The 25,432-nt window shown below is 54.5% G+C and overlaps 5 protein-coding genes across 5 annotated transcripts; 3 read left to right on the forward strand and 2 right to left on the reverse strand.

Annotated features, from left to right (window-relative positions):
* Positions 1-45: 45 nt before the first annotated feature.
* Positions 46-11,391, forward strand: MONBRDRAFT_30943 (uncharacterized protein; the record flags this gene model as incomplete). Its single annotated transcript, XM_001742277.1, has 35 exons — positions 46-103; positions 216-275; positions 389-457; positions 535-600; positions 737-973; positions 1,085-1,188; positions 1,304-1,406; positions 1,500-1,962; positions 2,076-2,139; positions 2,496-2,573; positions 2,701-2,776; positions 2,881-3,032; positions 3,120-3,191; positions 3,360-3,539; positions 3,609-3,649; positions 3,767-3,905; positions 3,975-4,272; positions 4,413-4,537; positions 4,612-4,721; positions 4,821-4,954; positions 5,072-5,388; positions 5,605-5,685; positions 5,806-7,866; positions 8,007-8,226; positions 8,336-8,570; positions 8,747-8,907; positions 8,981-9,146; positions 9,210-9,284; positions 9,536-9,840; positions 9,942-10,007; positions 10,109-10,322; positions 10,424-10,497; positions 10,622-10,716; positions 10,851-10,943; positions 11,052-11,391. 35 exons carry the CDS (start codon positions 46-48, stop codon positions 11,112-11,114), a joined length of 6,855 nt encoding a protein of 2,284 aa, XP_001742329.1. The 3' UTR covers positions 11,115-11,391.
* Positions 11,392-13,181: 1,790 nt separating this feature from the next.
* MONBRDRAFT_30944 (uncharacterized protein) lies at positions 13,182-14,605 on the forward strand (the record flags this gene model as incomplete). The annotated part of the gene is made up of 3 exons (XM_001742278.1): positions 13,182-13,361; positions 13,649-13,744; positions 14,324-14,605. 3 exons carry the CDS (start codon positions 13,182-13,184, stop codon positions 14,603-14,605), a joined length of 558 nt encoding a protein of 185 aa, XP_001742330.1.
* Positions 14,606-14,698: 93 nt separating this feature from the next.
* Positions 14,699-15,667, reverse strand: MONBRDRAFT_30945 (uncharacterized protein). The gene has a single exon (XM_001742730.1). It carries the CDS (start codon positions 15,601-15,603, stop codon positions 14,896-14,898), a length of 708 nt encoding a protein of 235 aa, XP_001742782.1. The 5' UTR covers positions 15,604-15,667; the 3' UTR covers positions 14,699-14,895.
* Positions 15,668-16,486: 819 nt separating this feature from the next.
* MONBRDRAFT_22353 (uncharacterized protein) lies at positions 16,487-20,419 on the reverse strand (the record flags this gene model as incomplete). Its single annotated transcript, XM_001742731.1, has 18 exons — positions 16,487-16,599; positions 16,735-16,954; positions 17,098-17,193; positions 17,335-17,462; positions 17,606-17,711; positions 17,810-17,886; positions 17,970-18,023; positions 18,107-18,200; positions 18,472-18,572; positions 18,615-18,762; positions 18,879-18,917; positions 19,025-19,053; positions 19,236-19,368; positions 19,451-19,529; positions 19,604-19,653; positions 19,792-19,851; positions 19,977-20,128; positions 20,272-20,419. 18 exons carry the CDS (start codon positions 20,417-20,419, stop codon positions 16,487-16,489), a joined length of 1,827 nt encoding a protein of 608 aa, XP_001742783.1.
* Positions 20,420-20,940: 521 nt separating this feature from the next.
* On the forward strand, positions 20,941-23,657 carry MONBRDRAFT_22354 (uncharacterized protein; the record flags this gene model as incomplete). The annotated part of the gene is made up of 5 exons (XM_001742279.1): positions 20,941-21,086; positions 21,354-21,523; positions 21,802-22,077; positions 22,200-22,468; positions 22,668-23,657. The coding sequence occupies 5 exons, from the start codon at positions 20,941-20,943 to the stop codon at positions 23,655-23,657; spliced, it is 1,851 nt and encodes a 616-aa protein (XP_001742331.1).
* Between the last annotated feature and the right edge of the window lie 1,775 nt (positions 23,658-25,432).

Genomic DNA, 25,432 nt, shown 5'->3' on the forward strand with positions numbered 1-25,432 from the left:
ATGGCGCAGCTACCGGGCATGGTCATGCCGGGCCAATTGCCCAGCATGGGTGGCCTTATGCAGGCCATGCAAGCCGTACAGGCTTTCCAGCAAGGAGCTGGCGGTAAGTCGTCACACATGACCGAGCATGCCTGCAAGATGCGATCATCTCGACACTGACACACGACCACCCTGACTGCTGTGATCTTGTGCCCCATTGCCCAATCTTGTGCCAGGTGGTGCTCAGGGTGGCATGGGACAGCTCCAGCAGCTCATGGGGGCCCTGCAAGGTGCTGGTACGCATGCAACGGGGCTGACACGGCTCTTTCCAGCCAGATTCGGTTTTGCGGCTTTGCGGCTTGTGCCCTTGAAGCTGGCACTCATCACCAATGTTTCCGAATACTGACAGGCGGTGCCCAGGGTGGCATGGCACAGCTTCAACAGCTGATGGGCGCCATGCAAGGCGGTGGTGGCGCTGGTAAGCTTGCTCACCTGCGGAGTTTCTTTATTTGGTGCCCCGCCCACCACGTTCTCAATGCTTTGCGCCCCATGTAGGTGGCGGTATGGCACAACTGCAGCAACTCATGGGCGCCATGCAAGGTGGGGCCGGTGGCGGTGCAGGTGCGTTTTTCACGCCTCGCCAATTCAGTAGCAACCCTTGCTACAATCAACACAACACTTACGTCCAACACTTCCCTCCCTCCTTCCTTCTCCTGACTTGGCCTGCTTGCGCTTGTGGGGCTGCCACCTGGGGTAGGTGGTCTGGGAGGTGTGATGGCGCAGCTACAAGGCGCTGCCGCCCAAGGCGGCGCTGCCGTAGCCATGAGCCCTGCTGATGCCATGGCCCTCATGGGTCAACTGCAAGGCCAAGCCGGCGGTGCGCAACCAGCCGGCTCAGACAATGCCATGGCCATGCTTGCCCAGATGCAACAAAATGGCGGAGCTGTCTCAGCTCAGGTCGCCCCTGCCATGCCGCCGTCCCAGATGGTCGCTGGTATGACCCCTTTGATCCGGGCAAGCCACACCTAGGCTCATGCTACCTTTCTTTATTTTCTTGTATATTTTCTTGTATTCACGCACTTCCTCGCTTTGGCATTGCGGCTAGATTCCGCCAATGCCGGTCCCTCCCGTGGGCGACTTGCCTCAGTGCTGGTCAAGCCTGACCCCAAGAGCAACACAACTCTCAAGCAGGGCGAAATTGAAAAGCAGGTCGGTCAAACCCAATCCTCCAACACGTTTCACACGTCGACATCGGTTTTTTTTCCCTGCAAGCTCCTTGCTCTTTCCCACTCCTATACTACGGCCTTGATTCGACTGTACATAGGGCGGCGTCATGAAAACTTGGCGTCGACGTTGGTTTGTGTTGCGGCCCAAAACGCTGGCCTACTATGCTGACAAATCGGGCCGCGTTGCCAAAGGCGTGATTGGTCCGTTGCGTGTGTGCCGCTCTCGCTCTGTACAAACAGCCAGCGACTCCGACTCACCTGCAACCTGTCAAACTTAACCCGCGACCCATGCAGGCCTGGCCGGCGTGTACGAAGTCAGTGAAATAAGTTCTGCCAAGGCCTCGATCGGCTTACACGTAGCCGTTCCCAACCGCGTGTACGTCTTTCGCTTCACCAGCGTCGAAGATCGTGCAGCCTGGAAGGCTGCCATCGAACGAGCCTGCGCAGAGCTGCGCGCCCACAAGGTCGACCGCCCCATGCCTGCTGCCGTGGCGCCAACTTCTCGGACCAACGACACCGCTCCTACCTCCACTGCCACGCCTACATCGGCGGCTCCGTCGGCGGCTCCTGCACCCATGGACAGGGCCTTGCGCGACAACCTGATCGCGGCTGCCAAATGGCGCCCCACGAACCTGGACATGGCGGATCGTCATAGCCACCTCCCTGGACGTGTGGTCGGGTTCGACAAGGTCATGGATGACCTTTTCGCCGCTGCTATTGATGGCAACATTCGGCATATTGTCATCACTGGACCACCGTACGTTGAAGTCTGTTTGCTGACAAAGACCACTCCTACTCGACAAAGTGGCTTTATGCGTGTGGCTGACCGCTCATGTGTGTTTGTTTTCATCTTTTCGTTACTGGTTGTAGTGGAAGTGGTCGACAGACGTTGTCGTTGATGCTTCGTGAGGGTGCCAAGAGCTCGGCTCCCCAGGTCCGTTTGCCCACATGCACGCTGCTCCACGTCGCCTCACCACAGGCAGCGCGATCTGCCTCACGATGCCTTGCGTTGAGCGCTCGTCAGCTCTGCAAGCCTCTGCCAGGCTTTCGTCGAATTGCATTTTTGCGATGTGACAAATGCTATCATGCCCGTTTCTCCGCCGGAAACGAGTTCTTCGGCCGCGCGCAGGATGACGGACGAGCCGCCACCACCAGTGGCACCACGATTGGTGATCAAGATGTGCGTTCATTCACAACAATGAAAGGGCTCGGCGATTGTGTGTTGCTGTATGCATTGCATCTTATGGGCGGTTGTCTGTCATGCCACGTTCATCGTGTCGTTGGTCGTAGCCCTGCACCTTTTGCAAAGGAAAAAACACCCAAGTCATCTGGTTCAACTTTTCCGAGGACGAAGCCAAGTCTGTGAAGGTGCGTCACTCCTGGTTTCACAAAACACACAAGTCGACAAAGCCAATATCATGTGTCCCGCTGTCACTTTTTGTTTGACCCAAGCCCGAGGTCTGACTAAACCGCGACTTGTCTTGCACGTGAGCAGGACATGTTTGACAAGCACCAAGGCCAGCAGGAAGTGCAGTCTGCCATCATCCAATGCGCTTGCTGTGGCATTTCGGGTTCGTTGGCACATCCACGCTTCGCCTCGTTGTTTCCCTCAAACCCCTTCACAGCCCTTCACAGTTCGAGTATGTCTAAACTGGACTCTTGGCCTCCATCACAGGTGTTCCCATGTCTGCTGAAGGATTGTGTCTTTGCCAGCCGCACGGTGATGGCGATGCAACCCTAACCAGCGTGGTGGGCCAAGCCATGCCCCCCCTTCAAAATTGGCTGGGCGCAATTCCACATTTGACAGCTGCTTGCGGTGCATCCTCGGTAGGGCCACGCCCCTACTCCTTTCCCCTGCCCATACCAGCAGAGTCTGCAATTTGAAGCTCAAACCCACCATCGCTGCCTTGACAGATGATTTGCCACACGGTCAAGTTTACTCGTGATATCATCAATGTCCTGTGCGACAAGATTTCCGAAGCCCCGGTTCGTTTGTTGAATCATCTTGCAATCTTCTCTTTTATCGCCTTGCTGAGCAGAAATTGCGTGGTGGCGGAAAGCACGCTTTTGGTCTTTCTCGCCCAGTGCAAACACTCATCACCCATGGTTCATGGCGCCATCTTTCCTCCAACATTCTCGCCTCGTGCCTTTCAGCCGTTCTTTGGCATGCCTGCCTCTCCACAAACGGTGCTTTATCACACGCGTGACGTGACGCACATTGGCCATGTCATGCAAGCCTTCTACCACTACTACAATGTCATGAGCGGCAACACCAACCATCAGGCCGTTCACTATGACAAGGCCGATCTGGAATGCACCAAGGAACATTTGCAGGTATTCTTTTGAGCCCCCATTGGCACTACTGCGTTGCCCAAGGCTCACCGTTGTTCACCATCCCAACAGACCAAGTTGACTGAGTTTTTCATGAAGCAACGGAAGTCACAGTAAGATGCATACTCTGGGTGTGCTGCGTATCCTGGACATGCCTGTTTGTGATCGTTTGAGACTTGCGATGAGACTGTTGGCACCAACCTCACGGGTGTGAACCCTCGTATGCACAGTGTGCTGCTGGTCATGGGTGGCCTTGAGCAGTTGGACACTCCACCCAACTATGAAGTTGATGACTTCAAGCCAGGGCATCCGTTGTCCAATCTCAGAAACATTTGGGTTCTGGATGAAGACAGCGTGCCAGGCTTTGTGGTATGTGGGTCCACAATGTCGCTTAGGGCCTCAGCTCAACTCATCTTGTTTCTGTTTGTCGTACACTAGGCACGCAACCCGGATACCGTTGTGCTTCGCACACCCCTCGTCAAAGCGGTTGATCTGTGTTCGGCAGTAATTGCTGACATGCCCTCCGCGCAAGGAGTTAAGGTGGAGAGCGTGCGGGCCGCCGTTTCTAAGCTGCCTGATGGGCCTGTTCTCTACATTCGAGTTGCCATTGCTGCTGCTGCGCTGGCAGCAGCCAAAACCAAGGCCTCCCCAGCCGATACGCTCAAGTCAGTCAAGGATCTACCGACGGCTCTGCAAGCGTTGCAAGTTGTTCTTGGACAAGCCAAGCATGCCGCAGGTACGTTACATGTAATGTGATGGGAAAAGAATGGGAGGGAATGGAATAAAAAGGAAGGCCCTGTGCCGCCCTGCCTTCCCCATCAATGGTGTGCATTTGCACTCTTGCGAGCTGTCATGCGTGCCGGCTGCGTCTGTTAGATTTGGTGGACCAAGTCTTCTTGTACATCCGCCAAACTGGATTGCGCATCCTTCCCGAACAGCTCTTGACCATGCTCAACCTGCATCAAGAGACGCTGCGGGGTCGCGAATTTTCTGCAGACGAGGTACGAAGCGATAATTCCACCGCCATGATCACGATCGAAAAAGGTGTGTGGGCTCAACGCGTGCTTTGTTGCAGCTGAATGCTCTCTTGGAGGATCTGAAGGGCTCGGTGGTCAACTGCAAGCTGAACCCCCATGGCAAGGTCATGGTCGTGAGCGAAATTATATCCCAAGCGCTACAAAGCCTGTTCGTATCAGCCTTTGCCATCTATGCGAACCTCGAACAACGCTCGCTTGTTTGCTCAGTTATTTGCCTAATATCTGATTGAATGCGCGCGTTTTATAGTGTTGTGCCTGAGCGTCAGGCACATGAAAACGAGCGCATCATCGCTCTGTCTCATGCCGTCATTCGCTATGTTCATGCCAACAAGATGATCGTGACTTTTGCTGCGGACGTTTTCGCTTGGATTGCTGATGCCGGTATGCACACGCATTTGACTGCGTCTTGTGCCCTAACCTGCCCCTCTGGCCTTTGTCTAACAAATCCAACGCGAATGCCAAATTGACCCTCCGTCCTGCGTCGTGCGACCTCATTAGGCGAGGTGGATCAAGCTCGCAAGCAGCTGGAAGATTTTTCTTACCTCACCATGCTGTGCCGTGAACGCCTCCACTTCCAACTGCTCAAGTCTTTTGATTGCGTGATTGAACACATGAAAAAACGCACTGGTCCTAGTGCAGCCAGTGATGTCGAGGAACTCGAGATGCGCCGCCAGTTCGTGGTTGACAATCCGGTTCTCATGGAAGATGAATCGCAAGCTGAAGTGCTGAGCGAGGAGTTTTCCGCCACACGGCCCCACCCTTTGGCTCTTGCCAGCGTCAAAGGCCAGGTCCCTACAACATCTCTGCCCTCAAATGTGCGATCTCGTATTTGGCACGAAAACGCCTGTCGATTTTTGTTCGCTGGTGTCGTTGAGATGCTTGGTTTCTTGACTGTTTCTTTGTTTGCTTGTTTGTTTGTTTTTTTGTTTTGTTTTTTGTTGCTTTTTCTCGTTGAAACTGCGCTTCAGTCAAGTCACGATGCATCCGGACAGCTCATCTCATTGGCGCTGTGTTCTGCCTGTACCCGTTAGGTGGTGCGCATCTTCACCTCTTCGACCTTTGATGACTTGAAAGTGGAGCGCGATAAGCTTATGGCAGAAGCTTACCCCCGCGTACGTGACGCCCTTCGAGCCCTTGGTCTTGAATTTCAAGTCGTTGACATGCGGTGAGTTTCATGAGCTTGGCATCACGTGAACGGCGGTTGACATGATGGGCATGGTGCTGTGCCAAAGCTGACTGACTTCTGCTGTATCACGGCCCTCAGTTGGGGCATCCGCGACGAGTCCACGGCAGATCACCAAACGTCCATCATCTGCATGCAAGAGCTGCGCGAGTGCCAGCGTGTGAGTATGGGTTTGAACTTTGTCACCTTCCTGTCCCAGCGCTACGGCTACCGACCTTTCCCTGCCATCATTGAGGCAGATGACTTTGTGCGTCTGCGCCAAGCCATCACAGATCCCAAAGCTGGGTCCTTGGTGGACAAGTGGTTCCGCCTCGATGAGAATTGCTCCCCGCCCTCGTACATCTTGCTGCCCATCCCCGAACTCATTCCCAATTACCTGTCTGAGGACAACGAGCTACGAGGCCCCGCTCGCAGTGAATGGTGGGACGTGTTTGAAACTCTCACGGCCCATTTGCGCGCTGCCGCCAAGGCCGTATTTGTGGGTGATGATGCCGACACCACCTTCAAGCGCAACTCTTTCATTCAGTCCGTCACAGAAGAGGAAATTCGCCGTGGCATCCTTCACGTGCCGGAGGATCAACGCGCCCGTACTTGCTTCTGGTTCAAGCGCAATATTCGTGACCTCCCAGCTGCCATCAAGCGGAAGGACCCCGAGGTACGCAAATTTACAGACTTGACCTGGGGCAAATATGAGCAGGACCCAGAGGCCCGAGACCTACTGGCCCAGCTGCGCGAAAAAGAATTGCCGGCGGCACTGGGCCCCGACTTGATCCGCGAGTACGACGTGGACTTTGCGGCCAAGGCCGGCATCAACCCCACCAAAAAGGAGCACGTGGCCTACCTCAACCAGTTTATCCGGGACTTTGAGACTGAATTGGTGGCTTCCTCCAAGGCGGCGTTGGCTCGACAGGAGGGTGAGCTGTTTAGCAACCCCTTCCTTCACGATGTCCTAACACACAACATGCATCTTCGTGACCAGGGACAGCGTATGACCAGCTTTGAGCGACAGAAACAGCAAGTCAACGCTTATCTTCGCACGCACTCTGGTTTACCTTTGCTTCTGTTCGGTAATGGTGGCAGCGGCAAGTCTGTGCTGGCTGGCTACACCGCAACCACCCTTGTGCGTGAAGTTTTTGGCGAGGACGCCATCGTGCTGGGGCGTGTTTGTGGTCTCACGACGAGTTCCAGCGACCTTCTTGTCACGTATCGGTCCCTGATGCGCCAACTGAACACGGCGCAGAAGCAGGCAGTATCAGTGCCCAAGGAACCCAAGGCTCTGTTGGACGCCTTTGTTTCACAGCTGATGACCTCGGACCCGAAGACCCCCATCGTGGTAATTCTAGACGGTGTTGATCGCTGGCGGCGTGTGGCAAACGGCGACGTGACGGCCTGGTTGCCCGTGCACCTGCCCAGTCACGTGCGCGTCATTGTGACTTGCAACACGCAGTCCATTGCACTCGCTCGCGATTTGCACAACCGTGTGCAGGGTACTGCCATGTCACGGATGGCCGAAGTGTTTTTGGAGCAGCCAACTGTCGACCAAAGCGTGGCCATGCTGCAAGCGATGTTGGGCGCGCGTAGCTTGACGCCCAGTCAACTTGACCAATGTCGCGTGGCTCTAAGCGCTGCTCCTGCGCGCACGCCCTTGCTTGTTGCTCTGCTGGCCATGATCGTGCGGCGCTGGCGCTCATACAGCACGGAGGAGGCCCAGATTGAGCTTGCCTCTACCGTCGAGGGGCTGTTCAACCAAATCTTTGATCGCCTTGAACGTGTTCATGGTCACTGGCTCGTACGTCAGGCCCTAGGCTACGTCACTCTTTCACGTGAGGGCGTAACCGAAGGTGAGCTGGAAGACATGCTTTCCCTTGATGATGACGTCCTGAACGATGTCTTCCAATACTGGACGCCACCCATCCGCCGCTGCCCGCCGCTGTTGTGGATTCGCTTGCGCCGTGACCTTGAGGCGTTGCTCAGCACCGTGGCCCATCGCGGCGCCCATCTACTCCGCTGGTCGCACCGAGGCCTCGAATCATACTTTTTGAAGCGCTACTGTCAGCAGGATATGGAGCAAGACCCATTCGGGCTGCCACCGACCCTCGAAACATTCATGGTACGCTCAACCTTGCTCAACATCCGTTCTCCTTGATTTTTTTATTTTATTTGTTTATTTTATTTTTTTCCTCGGATTCCTCTCACGAGTGCTCACGTACCTTTGATCAACGACTGCGCTGCTTTGACACCAACTCTTAGCAAGAGATTCAACGCGAAGCAAATTTCCGCCTTGATGACTTTGACGAGGACGTGTTCAAGGTCAATAAGGTCAATGATGCGGTCGCCGACCTCCATGCCCGAATGGCTGAATATTTTGAAGGCTGCTGGCACGAGACGCCAAAGCCGTACATCTCCAAGGCTGGCAAAGAAGGCTTGGAAGATCGACGCGTGGCTTCGATGCCTGACTTGTTGACATTGCGTACGTACCCGCTGTTTGACTTTTGGCAAAGACTTTGCGGTGAAACCACGTTGATCGTGCCGTTTATCCCTCATCGATGACTTGCTTGGCCATGGTTGGTGATGAATAGGCGTGTCATTCAAGAATTCAGTGCCCTTGGATCCCAACTTCCGCAAAATGGCCGAGCTGCCGTACCATCTGCTGCGCTCCAAGCAGCTAGACCGCTTGACGAACTACCTCAGCGAGCCCTATGTGGTCACGTTTTACAACGCTGACGCCACTTCACGCGGCGCCAACCTTTACGCGCTCACCTTTGCTGCCTACTGTAGCTACTTGGACGATGGTATTTTGAATGTCATCCGCGGGTATGTGTGTTCCGCGCCATTGAGAACTCATATGTTACTACGCTTGGCTGGCTTGCAAGAGAAAGGACGATCGAGGGTGTGCGCACTTGACCGCACACACACAGAATCACAACTGCCATGAGATCCCTGCTTTCTTGCTCAGCAATACTAATTTGCCTGCTATTGCTAATCAACAGGATGCGAGCCAAGTTGGATGAGCAACTCAAGGCTGCGGCGACTCTGGAGCGCGAAGAGCAAGACATTTTGATGGGCTGTCTGAGCGCCATGAATCTCATGGTGGTCAACAATGGCCTGCACACAGAGACCTCCTGGGTTGTGGATAGCCTCAACCAAATGCGTGAGCTGCGCCCAGACAAGGTCATCTTCAAGCACGACATGCTGCGGATGAAGGCCATTGGTGCCTTGTCCAGGTATGTGGCCGGGCTTATTGCTCGATTGGCGCTCAAAACCTCTTTCTTCTCTCTTTTCTCTCTCTCTCTCTCTCTCTCTCTCTCTCTCTCTCTCTCTCTCTCTCTCTCTCTCTCTCTCTCTCTCTCTCTCTCTCTCTCTCTCTCTCTTGGCGCACTGCCTTGATTGGTAGTGGTAGCTGAGCCAGCATGATTTCTAATCTTGTTTGCCTGATCGGTTTCCCCCAACTAGCGGCAATGCTCAGGAAGCCGTGCGCTTAGCGGCCGAAGCCGTGCAGGAATGTGACAAGGCCCGTGTGGGTGTGCAGTACGTCTGATTCCGCCCTGTGCATTTGGCTGCTCGCTTAGACTTGCGTTTGTTTGTTTGTTTGTTTGGTCGTTCGTTTGTTTGTCTTTGGGATGTTTGTGTGTTTCCGTTTGTGTTTGTGTTTGTACTTGTGTCTGTGTGTGTGTGTGTGTGTGTGTGTGCATGTGCGTAGTTGTGTTTCTCCGTGGCACAGCAGAAAGGCTGCCGTTGCTTGGGCTTCATCCTCAATGCGGGTTTCGCACCTGTTATAGCCTGAGTGTGGTCATGCGCCAGTTCCAGGCCTCGATTCACATGAAGATTGGTGACATGAGCTCCGTCATCCAGATTATGCAGGCCGTCATGCCCATGTGTGAGGGCTTGTCGGGTCGTGAGCGCATTTCTGCCCTCACGACCAGCATGAGCACCCTTGCGGAGGCACTTTCCAACCTTGGCCAGATCCCACAAGCCATGCCCTACTTGGAGCAAGCTCTACAGTTGGCCCATCAAGAGTTTGGCGACGAAAATGAGACGGTGGCCACCATGAAGAACAACTTGGCTTCCATCGTCTTGCGCACTGGTGAGTGCAACCCGTGGATCGGCGCCTACCTGGTCTTCTTAACTCCGCACTGCTGGCTGCTATTTGAGCTCACACTGCTTTGGTCTTGTCCCATGTGTTAGGCAACTTTACCCGGGCAGAAACCCTGTTTGCTGAGTGCATCAATACGAGGCAGCGGCTGCTTGGCGGTAGGTTGCATCATCTGTATGGACGCAAGATGTTGGCGATTGTCTGCGTTACCCAACCGCCCTATGATTACCTTGCTCACCGGTGAACCTTGGGCATTTAGCACGTCACGCGCTGGTAGGCATGGCCATGAACAACCTGGCTGGGTTGTACCTCATGGTTACCCACATGTCCAGCATGAACCGGGCGGCTGAGGCTCTGCCGCTGCTGGAGCGTTCATTGGAAATTGCCCAGCTCAACGAAGGTACTGACGATAATGAGGACGACGTAGTAACAATTTTGGCCAACATGGCTGAAGCCCTACGACGCTGCGATCGGTACGACAGACGGTCGTCGACTTGCAGTATAGCTCGGGGTTTCGCGCTGCGTCGCTTTCTTCTGCATTCTATTTGGTTGACGATGCGACGATTGCCTTTAGCTCGGACGAAGCATACCAACGCATTGATGAAAGCATCAAGGCAGCTTCGAGCATGACCACGGGCGACAAAGAAGGTATGTGATGCGCTTGCATGTATTGAAAGACTTTTGCGTGATCAGACATACGATCCTTGGTCACGTGTGGGGCCAATCTCATGGGTTTTTTTTTTTTTTGCTGGACCTCACCATACACGAGCAGCTCGCGTGGCGTCTGCCAAGCACAACAAAGCGTGCTTTTTGATTGACGATCGTCGTCTAGCTGAAGCACACACGCTTCTGCAAGAAGTCATGGCGGTATGTCAAAGGTCATTTTTTTTTGCGACGCACGCATGCACAGCGCCAACTGTGTCTCGGCCTGCTTGTTGCGACCTGTATTGCGCTGTCGCGTGGCAGCGACAACAGCTGATGGTTTCTCGTTGATCCGGCAGTTTCGCGAGCGCCGTTTCGGGCAACATCATCCAGAGACTGTGCAGACATATGAAGCGTATGCCATCTGCTTGCAGCAGCAAGGCCGGTTGGCGGTAAGTGCTAATTTTAAAATGGAACCAGAGTCTTCTTCGTGTATCACCGCTTTGTCTCACGAGCTTTTTGGGGGGCGGGGCTGCTTGCTGAATTGAATCGTCGTGCAGGAGGCGCAACCCTATGTCATGCGTGTACGTGAAGCTCAACATCGCGATCTGATGGCCAAGTAGTGCAAGTGCTGCCGTGAACCAGTTCTGCCTTCCTTGCCATGTGCTGCTTTCGAGTGATTGTATGGTCATGCTGGTCAAGCATCGACACTTGATGTCATCAACGCTCTGCAGCCTGTCATGCGTCTGGGCTCGAGGACGAGCCAAAACTATTGATGTTGTGCCGTGTTGTTGAAATTGGGATTGCATGTTTTGTTGCTGCCTCGTCATGTACCAACGTGGCTCGGCGCTCTGTCGAGCATATCCGAAATGGACCGAATAAATTGAGTCATGGATCTCCATCTGCCTGTTTTCTAGTTGTGGCTTAGCCGAACCAACCAAGAAATTTCTCTAAACGCGGCTGGCAGACTGGGACTATGGGTGGGCAAGAAGGTGAACGACGTCCGCAGGACAAACGGGTGTGCGACAAGCCGGGCACACGGCATTCTGTTGTTTGGGGGCGCAAAGCAAACCATCGTTGATGCCAGTGAAGGACCAGCGACAATGTGCCTTGCAACAGGACTTGAGCCGACGTGAAGTGCATCGTACCTGAGTGGACTGGGAAGCCAGCCAACCTTGGAGACACTCACTGCAGGCAATGTGGCCACAACGAGTAGCCAGCGCGCCACGACTAGGGCTGACCGCATGGATGAGATTGAACGGAATGACACTCACAATCGGGTGGGTGCCCAACGAGGAAAATCAGAATATCATCAACCCTTTCCCACCCCTACGGATGTTATCTGCGTACCCGAGACACAGGCAGCATTGGTACTCGATAACGTGATTGTTGAGCGACAAGGCACCCGGCGAGGGAGTAGACAGGAGGGGTGCCAAGGCGAGTCGGCCCAGGGTCAATGCTCTATGTTTGTCGTGACGATAACGCATTTTGTCAAAAGCAAGTGACGAGACGAGAAACTGGCTTTGGATCGGTAGATGAAGATACGCGACGGACCGGCATAGCAGTTGAAGCACGACAATGCGGTAGATCCAGTCGGCCCATGGCGCCGAGGAATTGGGACTACCTGATAGCTGCAACAGAAGGAACAGACCAGCCCTGGCGTAAGCGGCATTAAAGGACAGAGGCAGGATGGCCACCGCTGCGAGCATACCTCGCGATACCGCCAGCCGAGCACCAGGTGCAAGTAGCGAACGACGCGACCACCAGTGAGTAGAGCCAAGAGCGCCCGCTGCTCGAACAGCCCGCGCACCGCGTTGAAGGCCGTGTGCCACTGCGAGTTTCCTGCGCACCGCACCCCGTCCAAGCCAGCGATGGCTGTCAGTGTACTCTGTAGCTTGTGGAAGGTAGCATTTGGACGTCACAGCTAACTACGCACCCAGGTAGGTGCTCAGACGTGGCACAACTTTGAGGGCAAGCACGCATTTGACGAGGCAAACCACTGTCTCATGAAGCATGCGTGCCTACAGTCAAGACATCAAGCATGTATCAAGATCCATACGTACGAGTCGCTGCACCTCCCCAAGTCTGAATTCAACCCAACCAGCCCACGCATTCCCCGGCTGCAGCGCCATGTATGCACGGCTTACCAGAGGTGCCACACGATGGCCATGGCGATTTACCAGGCGCACGCCGGTCGCTACTTCGCCCGGTGTGCGACCTGGAGCGTGGAGCGTGGGTTGTGGTGTCATTGAGGCATTGCAGCTGTGGTGGTGCACATGCAGGCAGTGTACGAGCCAATGTACCAAAACCGACCTGAAGGATGTGCCAGGGAGGCGAGTGCATACAGCCAGCTGGCCAAGCTAGCGAGGACTTGAGGATGGCGCAGCACAACCGGGCCAGTTGCTGGAACGGGACAGACCGGGATCGAGAATCAGGTGGCGCAACAAGCCCCTCAAATCCAATGGGATCATTCAAACCAAGATCTTCACAATAACATAATGTGCTTACCCAAGAGCCGCTGCAACAGCTGCTTCACCGTCGCTTGCAGCACATCCCGCAGCTGTGAGTCCTGGAAGACGGCAGCCGTGGCCGCCGCTGCGCCAGCGCGAGGCGACATGCTCATAATAGCAGGAGGATACTGATTGAAGTAAAAGGGGGTAAGTTTATATTAACGTTGGTGATGCTGACAAATGAATGTGTGTGTGTGTGTGTGTGTGTGTGTGTGTGTGTGTGTGTGTGTGTGTGTGTGTGTGTGTGTGTGTGTGTGTGTGTGTGTGTGTGTGTGTGTGTGTGTGTGTGTGTGTGTGTGTGTGTGTGTGTGTGTGTGTGTGAAGCTGACTGCAGTTGTGGCAGCGCGAAATGGGGAGGGGGTGAGGTGCCTGATGTCTAGGAGTGAGGATGAGCATGTTCACGACGACAGGGAGGAGTTGACGTTTAGCATGCGAACGAGGATGTATTGGAAATCGATTGCCATCATCTGCTTGAATGCAGAGGACATGGATGGAGGAAAGAGACCAGCTCGGCGCATACAACAATAATACGTGGCTCACCCACAAGCAGCGCAACGACGAGGCCCGAGGAAGGCCTATTATAAGATAGTACACACAAGACTACTGACAATAACGTGGGTGATGACATTGGCGGCGACTTCGGCCAGGATCGCCACGCCTTTCCATTCCTTGATTTTGATGGGGTCAAAGTAATCCTCCGTTACATCAACGCCGGCCGTTTCCAGAAACAAGTCACCCTGGCCGTCCGTGGTATCAGCACCGGCGCCAACGGCACTGGTCTTATCGTCTGAGCCCGCCGCCACAATACCCATCAGACCTTCAATGTCTTTCAGCATTTGGCGGCCCTCTTCCGTTGCGGCCACGTTGCAGCCCAACACGTCGAGTCGCTCGGTGATCATCTGGGACATGCTGCGCAAAAAGTTGACCATGGTCTTATCCCCCACAGCGCTTTGTGGTGTAATGGCAACGCTGCGGGTGATTTGTATGCGTGCTGGCCCGCCGTGGCAGAGCAGCCCCACGGTGGCAAACTTCATGTGCATCTCCTGCACCCGCATCAGGATGGTCTCCAAAGTCGCCTGCTCGACATCGTAAATCACTGTGAACACGTTGGGCAGGGTGGCCAGCTTCAGCGTGAAGAGATCTTCAATGTCCGAGGCCACCAGGAGCAGGCGAGGTTGAAGTGCTGGCGGATCATTGCTGTTGGACTCTGGCTTGGGGCTGGTGGCCGGCACGTCTTCGGGGCCAGCCTCCGGAGCAGCTTTGACCTTAACAGCCCGAGAGCTCTGACACGCTGACATGTCTTGTGTTGTTCAAAACCACAGCCGGCCCTGCCACAAACTCAGGCCAATCAAAGAGCTTGCACCCGTGAGCAGCCAAGATCAAGTCAAATGCTGCTCTCTCTCCTCTCTCTCTCTCTCTCTCTCCTCTCTCTCTCTCTCTCTCTCTCTCTCTCTCTCTCTCTTTGCTCTTTATTTCTCTTTCCATTTCTCTCTCTCTCTCTCTTTCTCGAACCAATTCGGCCCTCTCTCTCGCTTTCTCTCTCGCGCGCTGCCTGTGTCAACAATGTCAGCTTTTTCTTCCTGTTGGGGTGGGCTGGTTACTAAGGACTGATGTGGGAGGTTGGGACGTTGCACGTTGCGCAGGGCGGGTAGGCTCTGGCCGCATGGCTCTGCTCAGTCGTGGTATCGGAACGGGGTATGGAAGGGAATAAATTGATGGTTGACAAGAAAAATCATGAGGTACTCGGACGAGCCGGAAAAGCAAGGGACGATTACGGTGGCACCAGGCCCCACACAAAAAGAAATGACATTCGAATACGCGACGACTCGCACCCACACGCTGGCAAGTGCAAGGCCTCCTCTGCAGTCGTTTAAGATACAGCCACTTGCCCCGTTTACCAGAACAGAGAGCATGCCTTGGCACCGGCAGCTGAAGCAGCGCCGCTGGCAAAGCCCATGGCCATGACACCGACGACGGCGGGGATGGGCGCTTCACCCTTCCAAGCCTTGATCTTGACGGGATCAAAGTAGAGGTTGGTCACATCGATGCCAGCCGTCTCCAAAAAGAGATCGCCCTTGCCATCGGCCGTATCAGCACCTGCGCCAGCAGCACTCGTCTTGTCGTCGGATCCAGCCACTGGCGTGCCCGTGAGCTCTTCAATATCCTTCAGCATCTTCTTGCCCTCGGGTGACGCTGCCACGTCGCAACCAAGAATGTCAATGCGCTCAGACGTCAACTTGGCCAGACCACACAAAAAGTTTTTGACCTCCTCATCGGTAACGCAGTTCTCGGCAGTGATGGCCACCTTCTGCGTGACCTGCAGGCGACCGGGGCCTCCGTGGCAGAGCACGCCCACGGTGATAAAGTTGTTGTGGATGTCCTCGGCACGGTCCACGATATCGGCCAGGGAGACCTTGTTGACGTCGTAGATGACCGTGAACACATTGGGAAGAGTGCCGAGCTTCAGGGTCATTTTGTCCTTAATGTCCGACGCCACGAGCAGAAGACGCGGCTCGTTGCTTGGTGGCTCGGTGGTCGAGGCAGACTCGGGCGCGGTCGGGGGGTCCCGAACCGTCACCGTCTTGGAGCTCTTGCAAACCATCCTGTCAGGTCGTCACCAACGAGCAAGGTAGGAAAATAGCTGCTGTCGTGTTCTGAAGCACGAGGGCACGAAGAAAAATGCCGCCTCCAGCAAGTGTTTGGCCAACTGATCCACAAGCAAGCACGTCCACACACGCCCACACACGCATTTAGATTGACAATGCTTCAGGAAGAGAGTGAGAGAAAGCAAAACGCGCGTTTAGGATGACTCACATGAAAAGTTGGGTGACGAATGCAGCTTGTTTGGCAATGATGTAATGACTTAAGCTTCATATTTCTCTGCAATAACTCGATACGACTGAAGGTGAGATCGCTTACCTATATTGTCTGATAATGTACTGTTCTTGTCATTCGGCGTACGAAACCTATGGTGTTGTCTTGCCCAAATATGATCGAACTTTGGGAGTCGATCTCTGCCCGCATCCATCTATCCAGCAGACCCTGGCGCAACTGGCTCGCCCTAAAACTTCCACGGAGAATGTGCAAACCCGTCTCAAACACCATCACAACGAGACGACTATTTTGGAGTGGAAACGACGTTGTGAACGAACATCATGACCGGCAGTCAGTCCCCAGCGGTTGCTATTCCATAGGGGACATACAGTGTCATTTTTAAGTATTTTCCGCGAATTTTGTGCCCATTTCTCTTCTCAGCTTTGTTGGTTGTTAGCATAAGATCTGTGCTCGTTGTTGTGGTGCTCGACCCTTCTGATCGATGCTCGTCCAACCAGAGAGTACATGCAGTGCCCGTGTGACTTGTTGTTGTTGTTCTGCATGCAATGTGTTTTCAACCTTCACCTCCAACATAGGAAAATATAATTGTTTTTCGTTTCTACCGATAACTTCCTGGTTTCAATTCGGGACAGATCGTGGCAACTAGTCATTCAGACATATCCAGGTGTGGGACGAGTTGTGCGTTGCTGGGCACGATGCATGGCCACCTCACGCTCTAGCTCCTCGATTCGACGCAAGAGCAGATCATACGTGTCCGGCGTTACTGAGAAATGACGCAGGGTTGCCGTCCCAGTGAGCAAGAAGGTGCAACGCGATCATATTATGTGCGCTTCCGAACACTCTCAAGAGACCCCAATTCAAGCGGCTCATATGAGACCCTCCAAGCCCACGAACATACCATCCTCAATGCGCCATGGACGCTTCTCTGTGTTGGCTGCCACGAGGCCGGCAAGGCGTGCCTCTGTGGTGCGACGATCCTCGTCGGCCCGATCGAGCTCACGCTCCAGATACACCAATTGGTCTACCAACGCATTGACCGTCTGCTGTAGCGACGAGCTGGGCGGTACCAACTCTTGTAGCACATCCAGCACGCGATCACGCTCGGCCTCTGTGGCTTCCTACAAAGTGCAGCGCGGTCACACAAACCCCATGCAAAGCCGCAAGCACCATATCTTGCAGTGCTGACAAGGGCGGCGACCTTGCTCGCTGTAGCACTGCGTGCCTCAAGGCAACCTCTTGCCTACATTATCACCTGACGTACCACAAACATCAGACATTGGGCTACCTGCTCAAGGGCGTGGGAGCGTTTCTGGTCGTGCGTTAGACAGGCCTCGTGCAACTGATCCAAGCGCACATGCTACAGACCACCCGCCAAACACACACGCCAGATCAAGCAACAAACATAGTCAGGCGTGCAAACAATGACAAGATCCCATCTCCAGCCAGCCCTGCTGGACATGGGGATACGGGTCCATGCAGGGGCACAACAAGCGCTTACAATGTCCTGAAGGGTATCAAGGTTGACGCCCGTCACCCACAAGGTCCTGTCCTCCTCGCCCTCTTCCAACCCGTGAAGCGCATCTGCCCCGTACTTGCGGCGCAGGGAGCGCAGCAAGAGCGAAATCTCTGCTTTCAAGCGAGTCAAACCACAAGTTTGCATCAACAGCGCCAAGCAGCGGGCAGGGCTTGGCACTCTGCACAGTCCTGTCGTAACACACGCCACATGCTATGACGCGCCGTTTCAGAGCGAATCAGTCATAATCACGCACGTTGGGGGTCATTGAGGCGGAGCAAATCTTCAAAGTCCTCATCACGCCGCTGCAACTCTTCCAGATGACGTAAATTATCTTTTGCCACATCCGTCGTTTTGTCCAGCTGCAGTCACCAGCCATGAACCAAGAGAAACGCACACGACAGCTACACCGCGGCGGAAAATGATGTTAGCAGCGCACATCCGTGTCAAGTATGCATACCTTGCGCCGCAAAGAGTCGCGCTCTGCTTCCAGTTGACCATACGCTTGTTCTAGGACTTCCAGAGACCGACGAACTTCTGCATGCATGCATGTTGCACGTGAATCTAAGGAGAATCGATGGCCCTGACATACTTTACAAGCCGAGTGATGGTTCACAAACCTTCCAATTGTGCAGTCTGGGCATTGGGCCCGGTCGACTGTGTTTGCTGTAGAGCTGCGAGGAAAGGAGACCCAACCAGCGGGTGTGATCGCCACATCCAGTTCACCAAGCCATAGGTGGGTACAGGCTCTGTTTACCTAATTCTGTTTTGAGCTGCCTTGCATCCTGCGTCAAAGCGTCGATTTGCTGAGCATCCTCGCGAGCCAAGCGCCGTTGCTGTTCCACTTCCCGCTGCACACAGTCCGACAAGAGAGAGGAAAACAAAAAATGAGAATGGGAAGCGTCGAGTCATATGTGAGTGTTCAGGGGGAAACAGTGTTTCTGTTGGGGAGGGATGCGCACACGAAGGCCATCTAGCTGACGACGTAGATCTGACTCGCGCTGGCGGCTCTGTTGATGAGATGCATGGTTTGCGCCGACCATCAAGTCCATTAGTCACACATGCTCGTAGCTTCCGATCGAAAGGTAAGGCAGCAAAAGCATGGCGCAGGCAGCACTTTACCCGATCCAGATCATACTGCAAACTTGCAGTGTCTATGCTCAACACGAACGGAGCGTACAGCGTACAAATTTGAACTTGAAAGGCAAACTGCAAAGCCATGCCTGGATAACGAGATTCGAAACGACTTTCAATAGCAAGCTCACCTTTAGTGGCCGCCGAGGGCGCTGGAGTTGCACTAGGGGATGCTATGGCGGTTTCACGCGGCAGGGCTCGCGTTCGAACTCGGTCGAGCTCGGCTTGCAGTGCAGAGCGCTGCTTATCGGATCGTTCCTGTTCAACGCGAAGCTCGTTCTGACCGACGAACGACAAGCGGGCCAAATCGTGAGATGCTCCAGAGCAACCGAGGATCAGAGCACGAGCCATGGCCGTTGCGCTTGACCTAGTCCAGTGGAGAAACTGCTTCTTACCTTGAGATGCTCCACCTCGCGCTCGAGTTCGGCCCGAACCTAATGACGACCGGCGAATGACACAGATCAGCCAAATGATAGTGCGATTGCCCCACATTTCACATGGTCCGTTGTGCTGGGCTTGTTCATGAGAAGAAAAAACATACCGCCATTGCCGTCTCACCATCGAAACTGGCTACGAAACACAATCATGACCCGATCAAGAAGGTTATACCGGAGAATAACACAACGAAATAGCCCCAGGTATTGAGCAAACCAAGATGAGGGAGTTGCTGTCCGCGAATGGGAGGACAATACAGTGGAGCCAGACGAAGCTCGAAAGGGCAGACGATGCTAAAATGACTAAGGGCTACGTACGGCGTGCGGGTGGGGCATGGTCATGAGCTTTGAGATCAAGCAGTGTCCGCTCTGCGCGCTGGGCTGCCTCCTTGAATGCATCCCGCTCTCGTTGGCATCGCTGCAATTGCGTGCGCGAGTGCTCCAGAGCAGCCTGATGACATTCAAGTACCAGAGCAGAGGGTAAATGACACAATGCAAAAATAGGGTCGGCGCGATGATTGTCACACTCCCACCTTGAGCTCAGCAATTTGGCGCTCCAGCTCTCGCTGTGCGGCCCGCTCTGCTTCTTGGACCTGCACTTCAAGCGCATCGCTGCCCGGTACCCGATGGCGTGAAAAACAAAGCAGGTATAATGATTGGGATGGGAGCGGGGTTTGAAGACCTACGAGGTCGTGCCTCCCTGGCCCTTGAGGACTTGCTCTTGCTCATGAAGCAACTATGTAATTGCGTGACCATCAGTATGCGCGTCACTAGCTGAAGTTGTGGCCAGCGGCCGCGTGACGTAGTAGTTGCATGTCTTTGGTTTCGACGTTTGGCTTCAAAGCGAGGCCAAAGGGGCCGATTCATCACATACTTGTTTGGCTCGTTTGAGCTGGCTGTCGAGCTCACGCTTCTGGCGCGTGCTGTCTCGCAGCTGTATATGGCGGACCAATCCCGTAGCAGCACATGAGTCTTTAACCGAGGAGAGAAAGCGGGCGCGTGCTAGGCCGCTTGGGAAGGACGACAAGGCAAGGGCGGGGGGTCATGATCATTGCGTACATCAAGCTCAGTCAGATCTAGTTTTTGTCGCAAGGCATGGGCCTCCTCAATGGCGTGCATGCGCTGCATGCGCAAATCTTCGACGTCTTCCGCCAATCCACGCGTGGCTTGTTGACGGGCCGTGAGCTGGCCAACTTCCCGCTCAAGCCGTCCTGAGCAAGCCACACACACAAGGGCAAGGGGACGTGAAAAAGTGTTTCCTTGCTCTCGCGAGGAGTACCAAGAGCGACCGCTTGAGCATATCAGGCATTGGTCCAGGTTAAGTCAGCGTCGAAGCCGACCGTTGGGTACAGACCAATGTGTGTAACGAGTCGGTCATTTTCCTCGCGAAGATCCTTCACTTTGTCCTTGAGAATGCCAATTTGGGAGGCTTGAAGCTCAGCAATCTCATTCCGCACCTTTATCTCAGCTTCAGCCACGGCCTGTGCAAAAAAAGTCACCATCCCTTAGTGCGAACGTGCGTGCTTATGGTTCTGCCAATACAGCCTCGACTCGACTACACAAGATGTTCACACTTGTAGGCACGGGCCACACGCCAATCTTTGAGGCAGAGGTAAGGCACAGCTTACCGCTCGAGACGGCTGTGGGCGCTGCCGGCGCGGCGTGTCGGTCGTCGAGACTGTACTGCTCGACAAAGTTTGCGCTCTAAACGACGTCGTGCAAGATGGCGCATAGGCCAAGGAAGATTACCAACTGTGAGCGTGTCAAGCTTGCCGAGGGCTACAGCCAAAGCGCTCGCACCTGCTGCGCATAAAGGGAGCACCACCCTCCATGTTGTAGTCGCTGATGTCGAGCCGCCACCCATCAAGCAATCGCACAACTCGTCCCTCGCCTGCTTTTGAGAATCCCAGCTTGCACGTAAATGCATGCATGCATGCTCAATAAGAATTATTCTTGGGTGACAACCTCCGATTGAACATTGAACGGTCAGTTTCATCCATCCGATCCTGCGTTGCTTGATAATATGGAACCCGATCTGGAGTGGCATGATCAAGATTTGGAATCAGAAGACGATTTCACTCACCATCCAGATGCCGTACCTCAGGCGGCCCCGCCCGGTCTGTGTGCCCAAACCCGACGCTGCGGGCTAGCAAGCTCGATAATGCGAAGGTCAGCCCCTTGGCATGGGCGTGGCCATCTCATGGTCATGGGCTCTGAATCTTGCACTCTCGAAGGTATGGTAGCGCTTGCACAAGTTGGGGTTTATGCTGGTGCTGTTCCCCCTCCCTCTAGAAAGAAAAGCAGACAATAAAACAAAAAAAGCGCACTGGCCTAAACGTTTCCAAGAGACGACATCAACCGTGTAGTGTCGCGACTCAAGCTGCCCATTGACTCGCTGCATACCGTTCGACCCTAACCTTTCCCTCAACATCCCAGACCAAAAGTTAAAAAAAGAGGGGTATATCAATTTCCAAAGCTGACAACATCGTCGTGTTGTGCTCACAAAACTCTCTCTCTCTCTCTCTCTCTCTCTCTCTCTCTCTCTCTCTTGCTCTCTCGCGCTCTCTCTCTCTCTCTCTCTCTCGCTCTTGTTTTGGCGGTGGCTGGTGCGTGTTGTTGACAGGGTCCAGGGCGATAGATAGATAGATTGGCAATCGATTGTCTCGGGGAGGTGTGTGGGGGGGTGTGAAGTATGGGTGGACGTTGTATCCATTCAGCCTGACTGAAGTTTGTGGATAAGGCGAGGAACAGTCGAGAATGTTGACGCGAGTCGCTGGGGTTCTCGTCGGCTCAGTGGGCCGCGCGCCCTTGGCGGCCGGGGTCAGGTCCAGTGGCAGAATCAGACATGTCCGGCCCGTGACATTGGCTGCTTGGCCCTGCAAAGACCAGCAGCGGCGAGGATTGCGCTTGTCACCTGGTCAAGCAACCGAGACCCTGCACATGGTTGCGGATGGCGAGAGTGACGCGGATGCTGACATGCCGTTGCCGCAGCTGAATTTGCGCAAGAAGATTCATCGACACGCCGAGCTGGGCTTTAATTCCGAGGACGCAACCAAGGTCCTTGTTCTTCAGCCAGATTTCAAGGATGCTCGTCTCCAGGGCGTGCGTCCGCCACAGCTGCAGCTGGAAGAATCTTTGTCTTTGATTGATGCTGTTCAAGGTCAGTTGTTTACTGGGCCCATTCGTCAAAGCGACAGCATAAAGGGATAGCAGGCGGCTCTGCCGTTCGGGGCAGCGCTGTGCTCATGTGGTCCGGTCTGCATGCTCAATGACCATGCATAGGTCTTACAGCTGTCGAAGGAGAGGTGGTGCGCATGCGGGAATTGCGTGAGCGTACCTTTTTCGGTAAAGGCAAGCTGGTCGAGGTGTCGGCGCGCGTACACGAGCTTAAGCAACGTGGCTGCGACGTGGTCATGATCAACACCTCGCGGCTCACGCCGCGGCAACAAGAGTTTCTGCAAAAGTCATGGGGCCTGCCGGTGTATGACAGATTCACCGTGATTCTCGCCATCTTCGAATCGCGTGCCGTGTCTCGACAAGCGCAGCTACAGGTTTGTGCCAAGACTGCCCCGGTTGCCAGCGTCAACGCGTTATGCTGCGTCGTGTATGCCTGGTGTGCACAGCTGGCAACGACTTTCCCTCTCCAATCATCCTTTTGACTTTTGCACCCAGCTCTTTTCGTACATGACTTTCTGCTTCCCTGACCATGGTTGCTTGTGTGTCCGGGCTGACTTCTCCTATCATCGGCAGGTTGAGCTGGCGCGCATCGAGTACGAACGCGCTCGCTTAGTACTGGGACTCGAGGCGGGTTATGATCGGCAGGGTGGGCATTCAGGAACACTCGGGGGTGCGGGTGAGACGGAGCTCGAACACAACCGACGTCGTCTGCAACGCCGTGAGCTTCGCATTCGTGAGCTGCTGCGCGCTGCTGATGCCAGCCGTCCCAGCATCCGGAAGGGTACCAAAGACATGCCCGTGGTAGCTGTGGTGGGCTACACCAATGCAGGCAAGACAGCTTTGGTGAAATGCCTTACGCACGACGCAGGACTTGAGCCCGAGAATAAGCTCTTTGCTACCCTGGACACGACCACGCGAGCTGGCAAGCTTACAGATGGTACGCAATGCCTGTTTGTGGACACGGTGGGGTTTGTGGCAGACCTGCCACCGACTTTGGTTGAAGCCTTTCGTTCGACACTAGTCGATCTTGCGGCTGCCGATGTGTTGGTCCATGTTACCGATGCCACCGACCCTGATCGCTTGGACCAGCATGCCTGCGTAATTGACGTACTCGAGGGGCTTGGGCTCTCGACCGCCCTTCTTGAGTCCCGAATCTGCGTTCACAACAAGATTGATCTGCGCGAATTTGACGATACTGCAGCCCACCAGGACTTGGATGTTCATGTGGCCGGAAGCAGTCGAGCCAAGCGTGAGCGAGCTGCCAAGCTGTGGCGGGATCACCCAGCCCTTCCCATCTCGGTGCATAGAGGCGACAACTTGGAGGAGCTGCTGGAGCGTATCACACAGGCGGTTCAGAGGCAACGCGGCCGTGTCCATCGTGCGGTTCGCTTTCGAATTGACCAAGGCGATGTTCTGCAATATCTTCATCGGCACGGCGCCGTGCAGGACCACCAGGTAGATGCCGACGGCTTGCATCAAACCGTGGAGGTGATCATGTCTGCTGATCGGCTGTCGCAGCTGGTCCACACCAAAAAAGTGCAGGTGGGCAGGTTTGCCGACTGAAGCTTCGTTCGTTCAAAGCCAGGCATTGTTTTCATGCTTGCAGTATTGACTGAAAGCACCTCTCTATGCTTGGATCGGATCGACCTTTCGCACCGTTGCTTTCTCTGGCCAGTCAGCATTAGAAATCAGAGGCGATGCACCTGCTGAGCCATGGGTGGGTTTTAATAATCAAAACGTCTTCACGGAATGTGTAAGTAAATGTAACATAAGAAAATTTCGAGGATATTAAATACAATTGAGCACGTTGAGTCACCTCGCATCATTGTCAAAAAAAAAGCTCTATGTGTTACTGAGTCTCAGACCCGCGCGGAGACGTGAAGCATCCTTTTGACTCAGACGTCAGTTTCAGGAATATGAAGGTGCGGGTTATTGATGTGGCCGAACCAGCCTGCCGGCTTGACGTGTGCTTCAACCAATGCGCGAGCAGCGGCCGCCTGCGTACCAAGCACCCATTATGAGCCGAATGATCAAGGCGTCAGTAACAGGGAACAAGAAGGCGCGGGCCTCATGAACAAGGCTATCAGGTTTCAAAACAACGTAGATGAGGGTTCAACGCAGCATACCGCTTTTTGAGCAGCTTCCACGGCGGCCTCTGCGTGCGCTGGCTTGAGCAAAGTCACTTCTGACCAGATCCTGGTGAAGCGAGAAAACTCAATCAGACCCAAGTGCGCGAGCACTTGCAGCAGCTTTGGTAGGAGAAGCCACGCGATGAGAAGCCTACCCTTGCTCACACACGCCGTCGGGCTGAACCAACATGCCAAATCCACGCGGCTTGCCCCGCCTATAAGCCGTCATGTCATGTTCACGTTATGGTACAGCCAATCTCAAGTCAACTGCGTGCTTGCTGCCCATCGCGCAACATCCAAAGCAGGCGCGGCGTGCGAAGAAAAGACCTACGAGAATTGTCCCCAGAACTGAACGCCCCGCGGATGTGCGTAGGCACCATAGCCATCGAAGTGTCCTTCGCGAAAGGTACCTGCATAAATGCTGTTCACCGGGTCAGGCCTCGCGTTTATGACTCTAGAATGCCCCAGCATCGCCCGTCCTAGGTTGGCATCTCAGAGAAGCTTACCTGCCACTGGCAACAATGCGTAGGCCATACCCGTTGGGTAACCCCTACGGCAGGCCAATTGGCAGGATAAGGGAAGCGATGGGCGACACTGCTCGTCTGAGCACCAGCCACGGGTCGCCGCCGGGGTGAGCGCTTACATCATGGAAGAGGCCCAGATACTGGGCAGCATTCGGACCAACTAGGACACCAAATCCCTGCTTGGTTCCGTCGACCAGGCCGCCAGCGTATGTGGCTTCATCTGCATAAACGATGCCTCGAAACAGCTCGCGATTCACCACATCCGCTGCGCAGTGCAGGGCATCAGCTAGCTGGCGAAAGACAAGAAGACAAGCGCTGCCAACGCCAATGCTCGACTCACCTGGATCCATCTTGTAAAAACCTGGCAAAGTGGCCCATCACATGAGCTTTTCAGCCCTATGCTATCCCAGATCTCCCTGCCTCAGGCTCAGCATACCCCCGTATCCTTCCCTTCAAATTATGAGCCAGTCAACTGCGGCAATTGACATCAACAGCCAAATGCACACACACACACACACACACACACACACACACACACACACACACACACACACACACACACACACACACACACACACACACACACACACACACACACACACACACATAAAGCAATCCGGTATAAATTGTCAGACTTTTCTTCTTGTTGTTGTTGTTGTGTTGTTGTTGAAAGTGTCAGTCACTT

The sequence above is a fragment of the Monosiga brevicollis genome, genomic scaffold, assembly GCF_000002865.3.
Source record: "Monosiga brevicollis MX1 MONBRscaffold_2 genomic scaffold, whole genome shotgun sequence".
In the NCBI taxonomy this organism is placed as follows: Eukaryota; class Choanoflagellata; order Craspedida; family Salpingoecidae; genus Monosiga; species Monosiga brevicollis.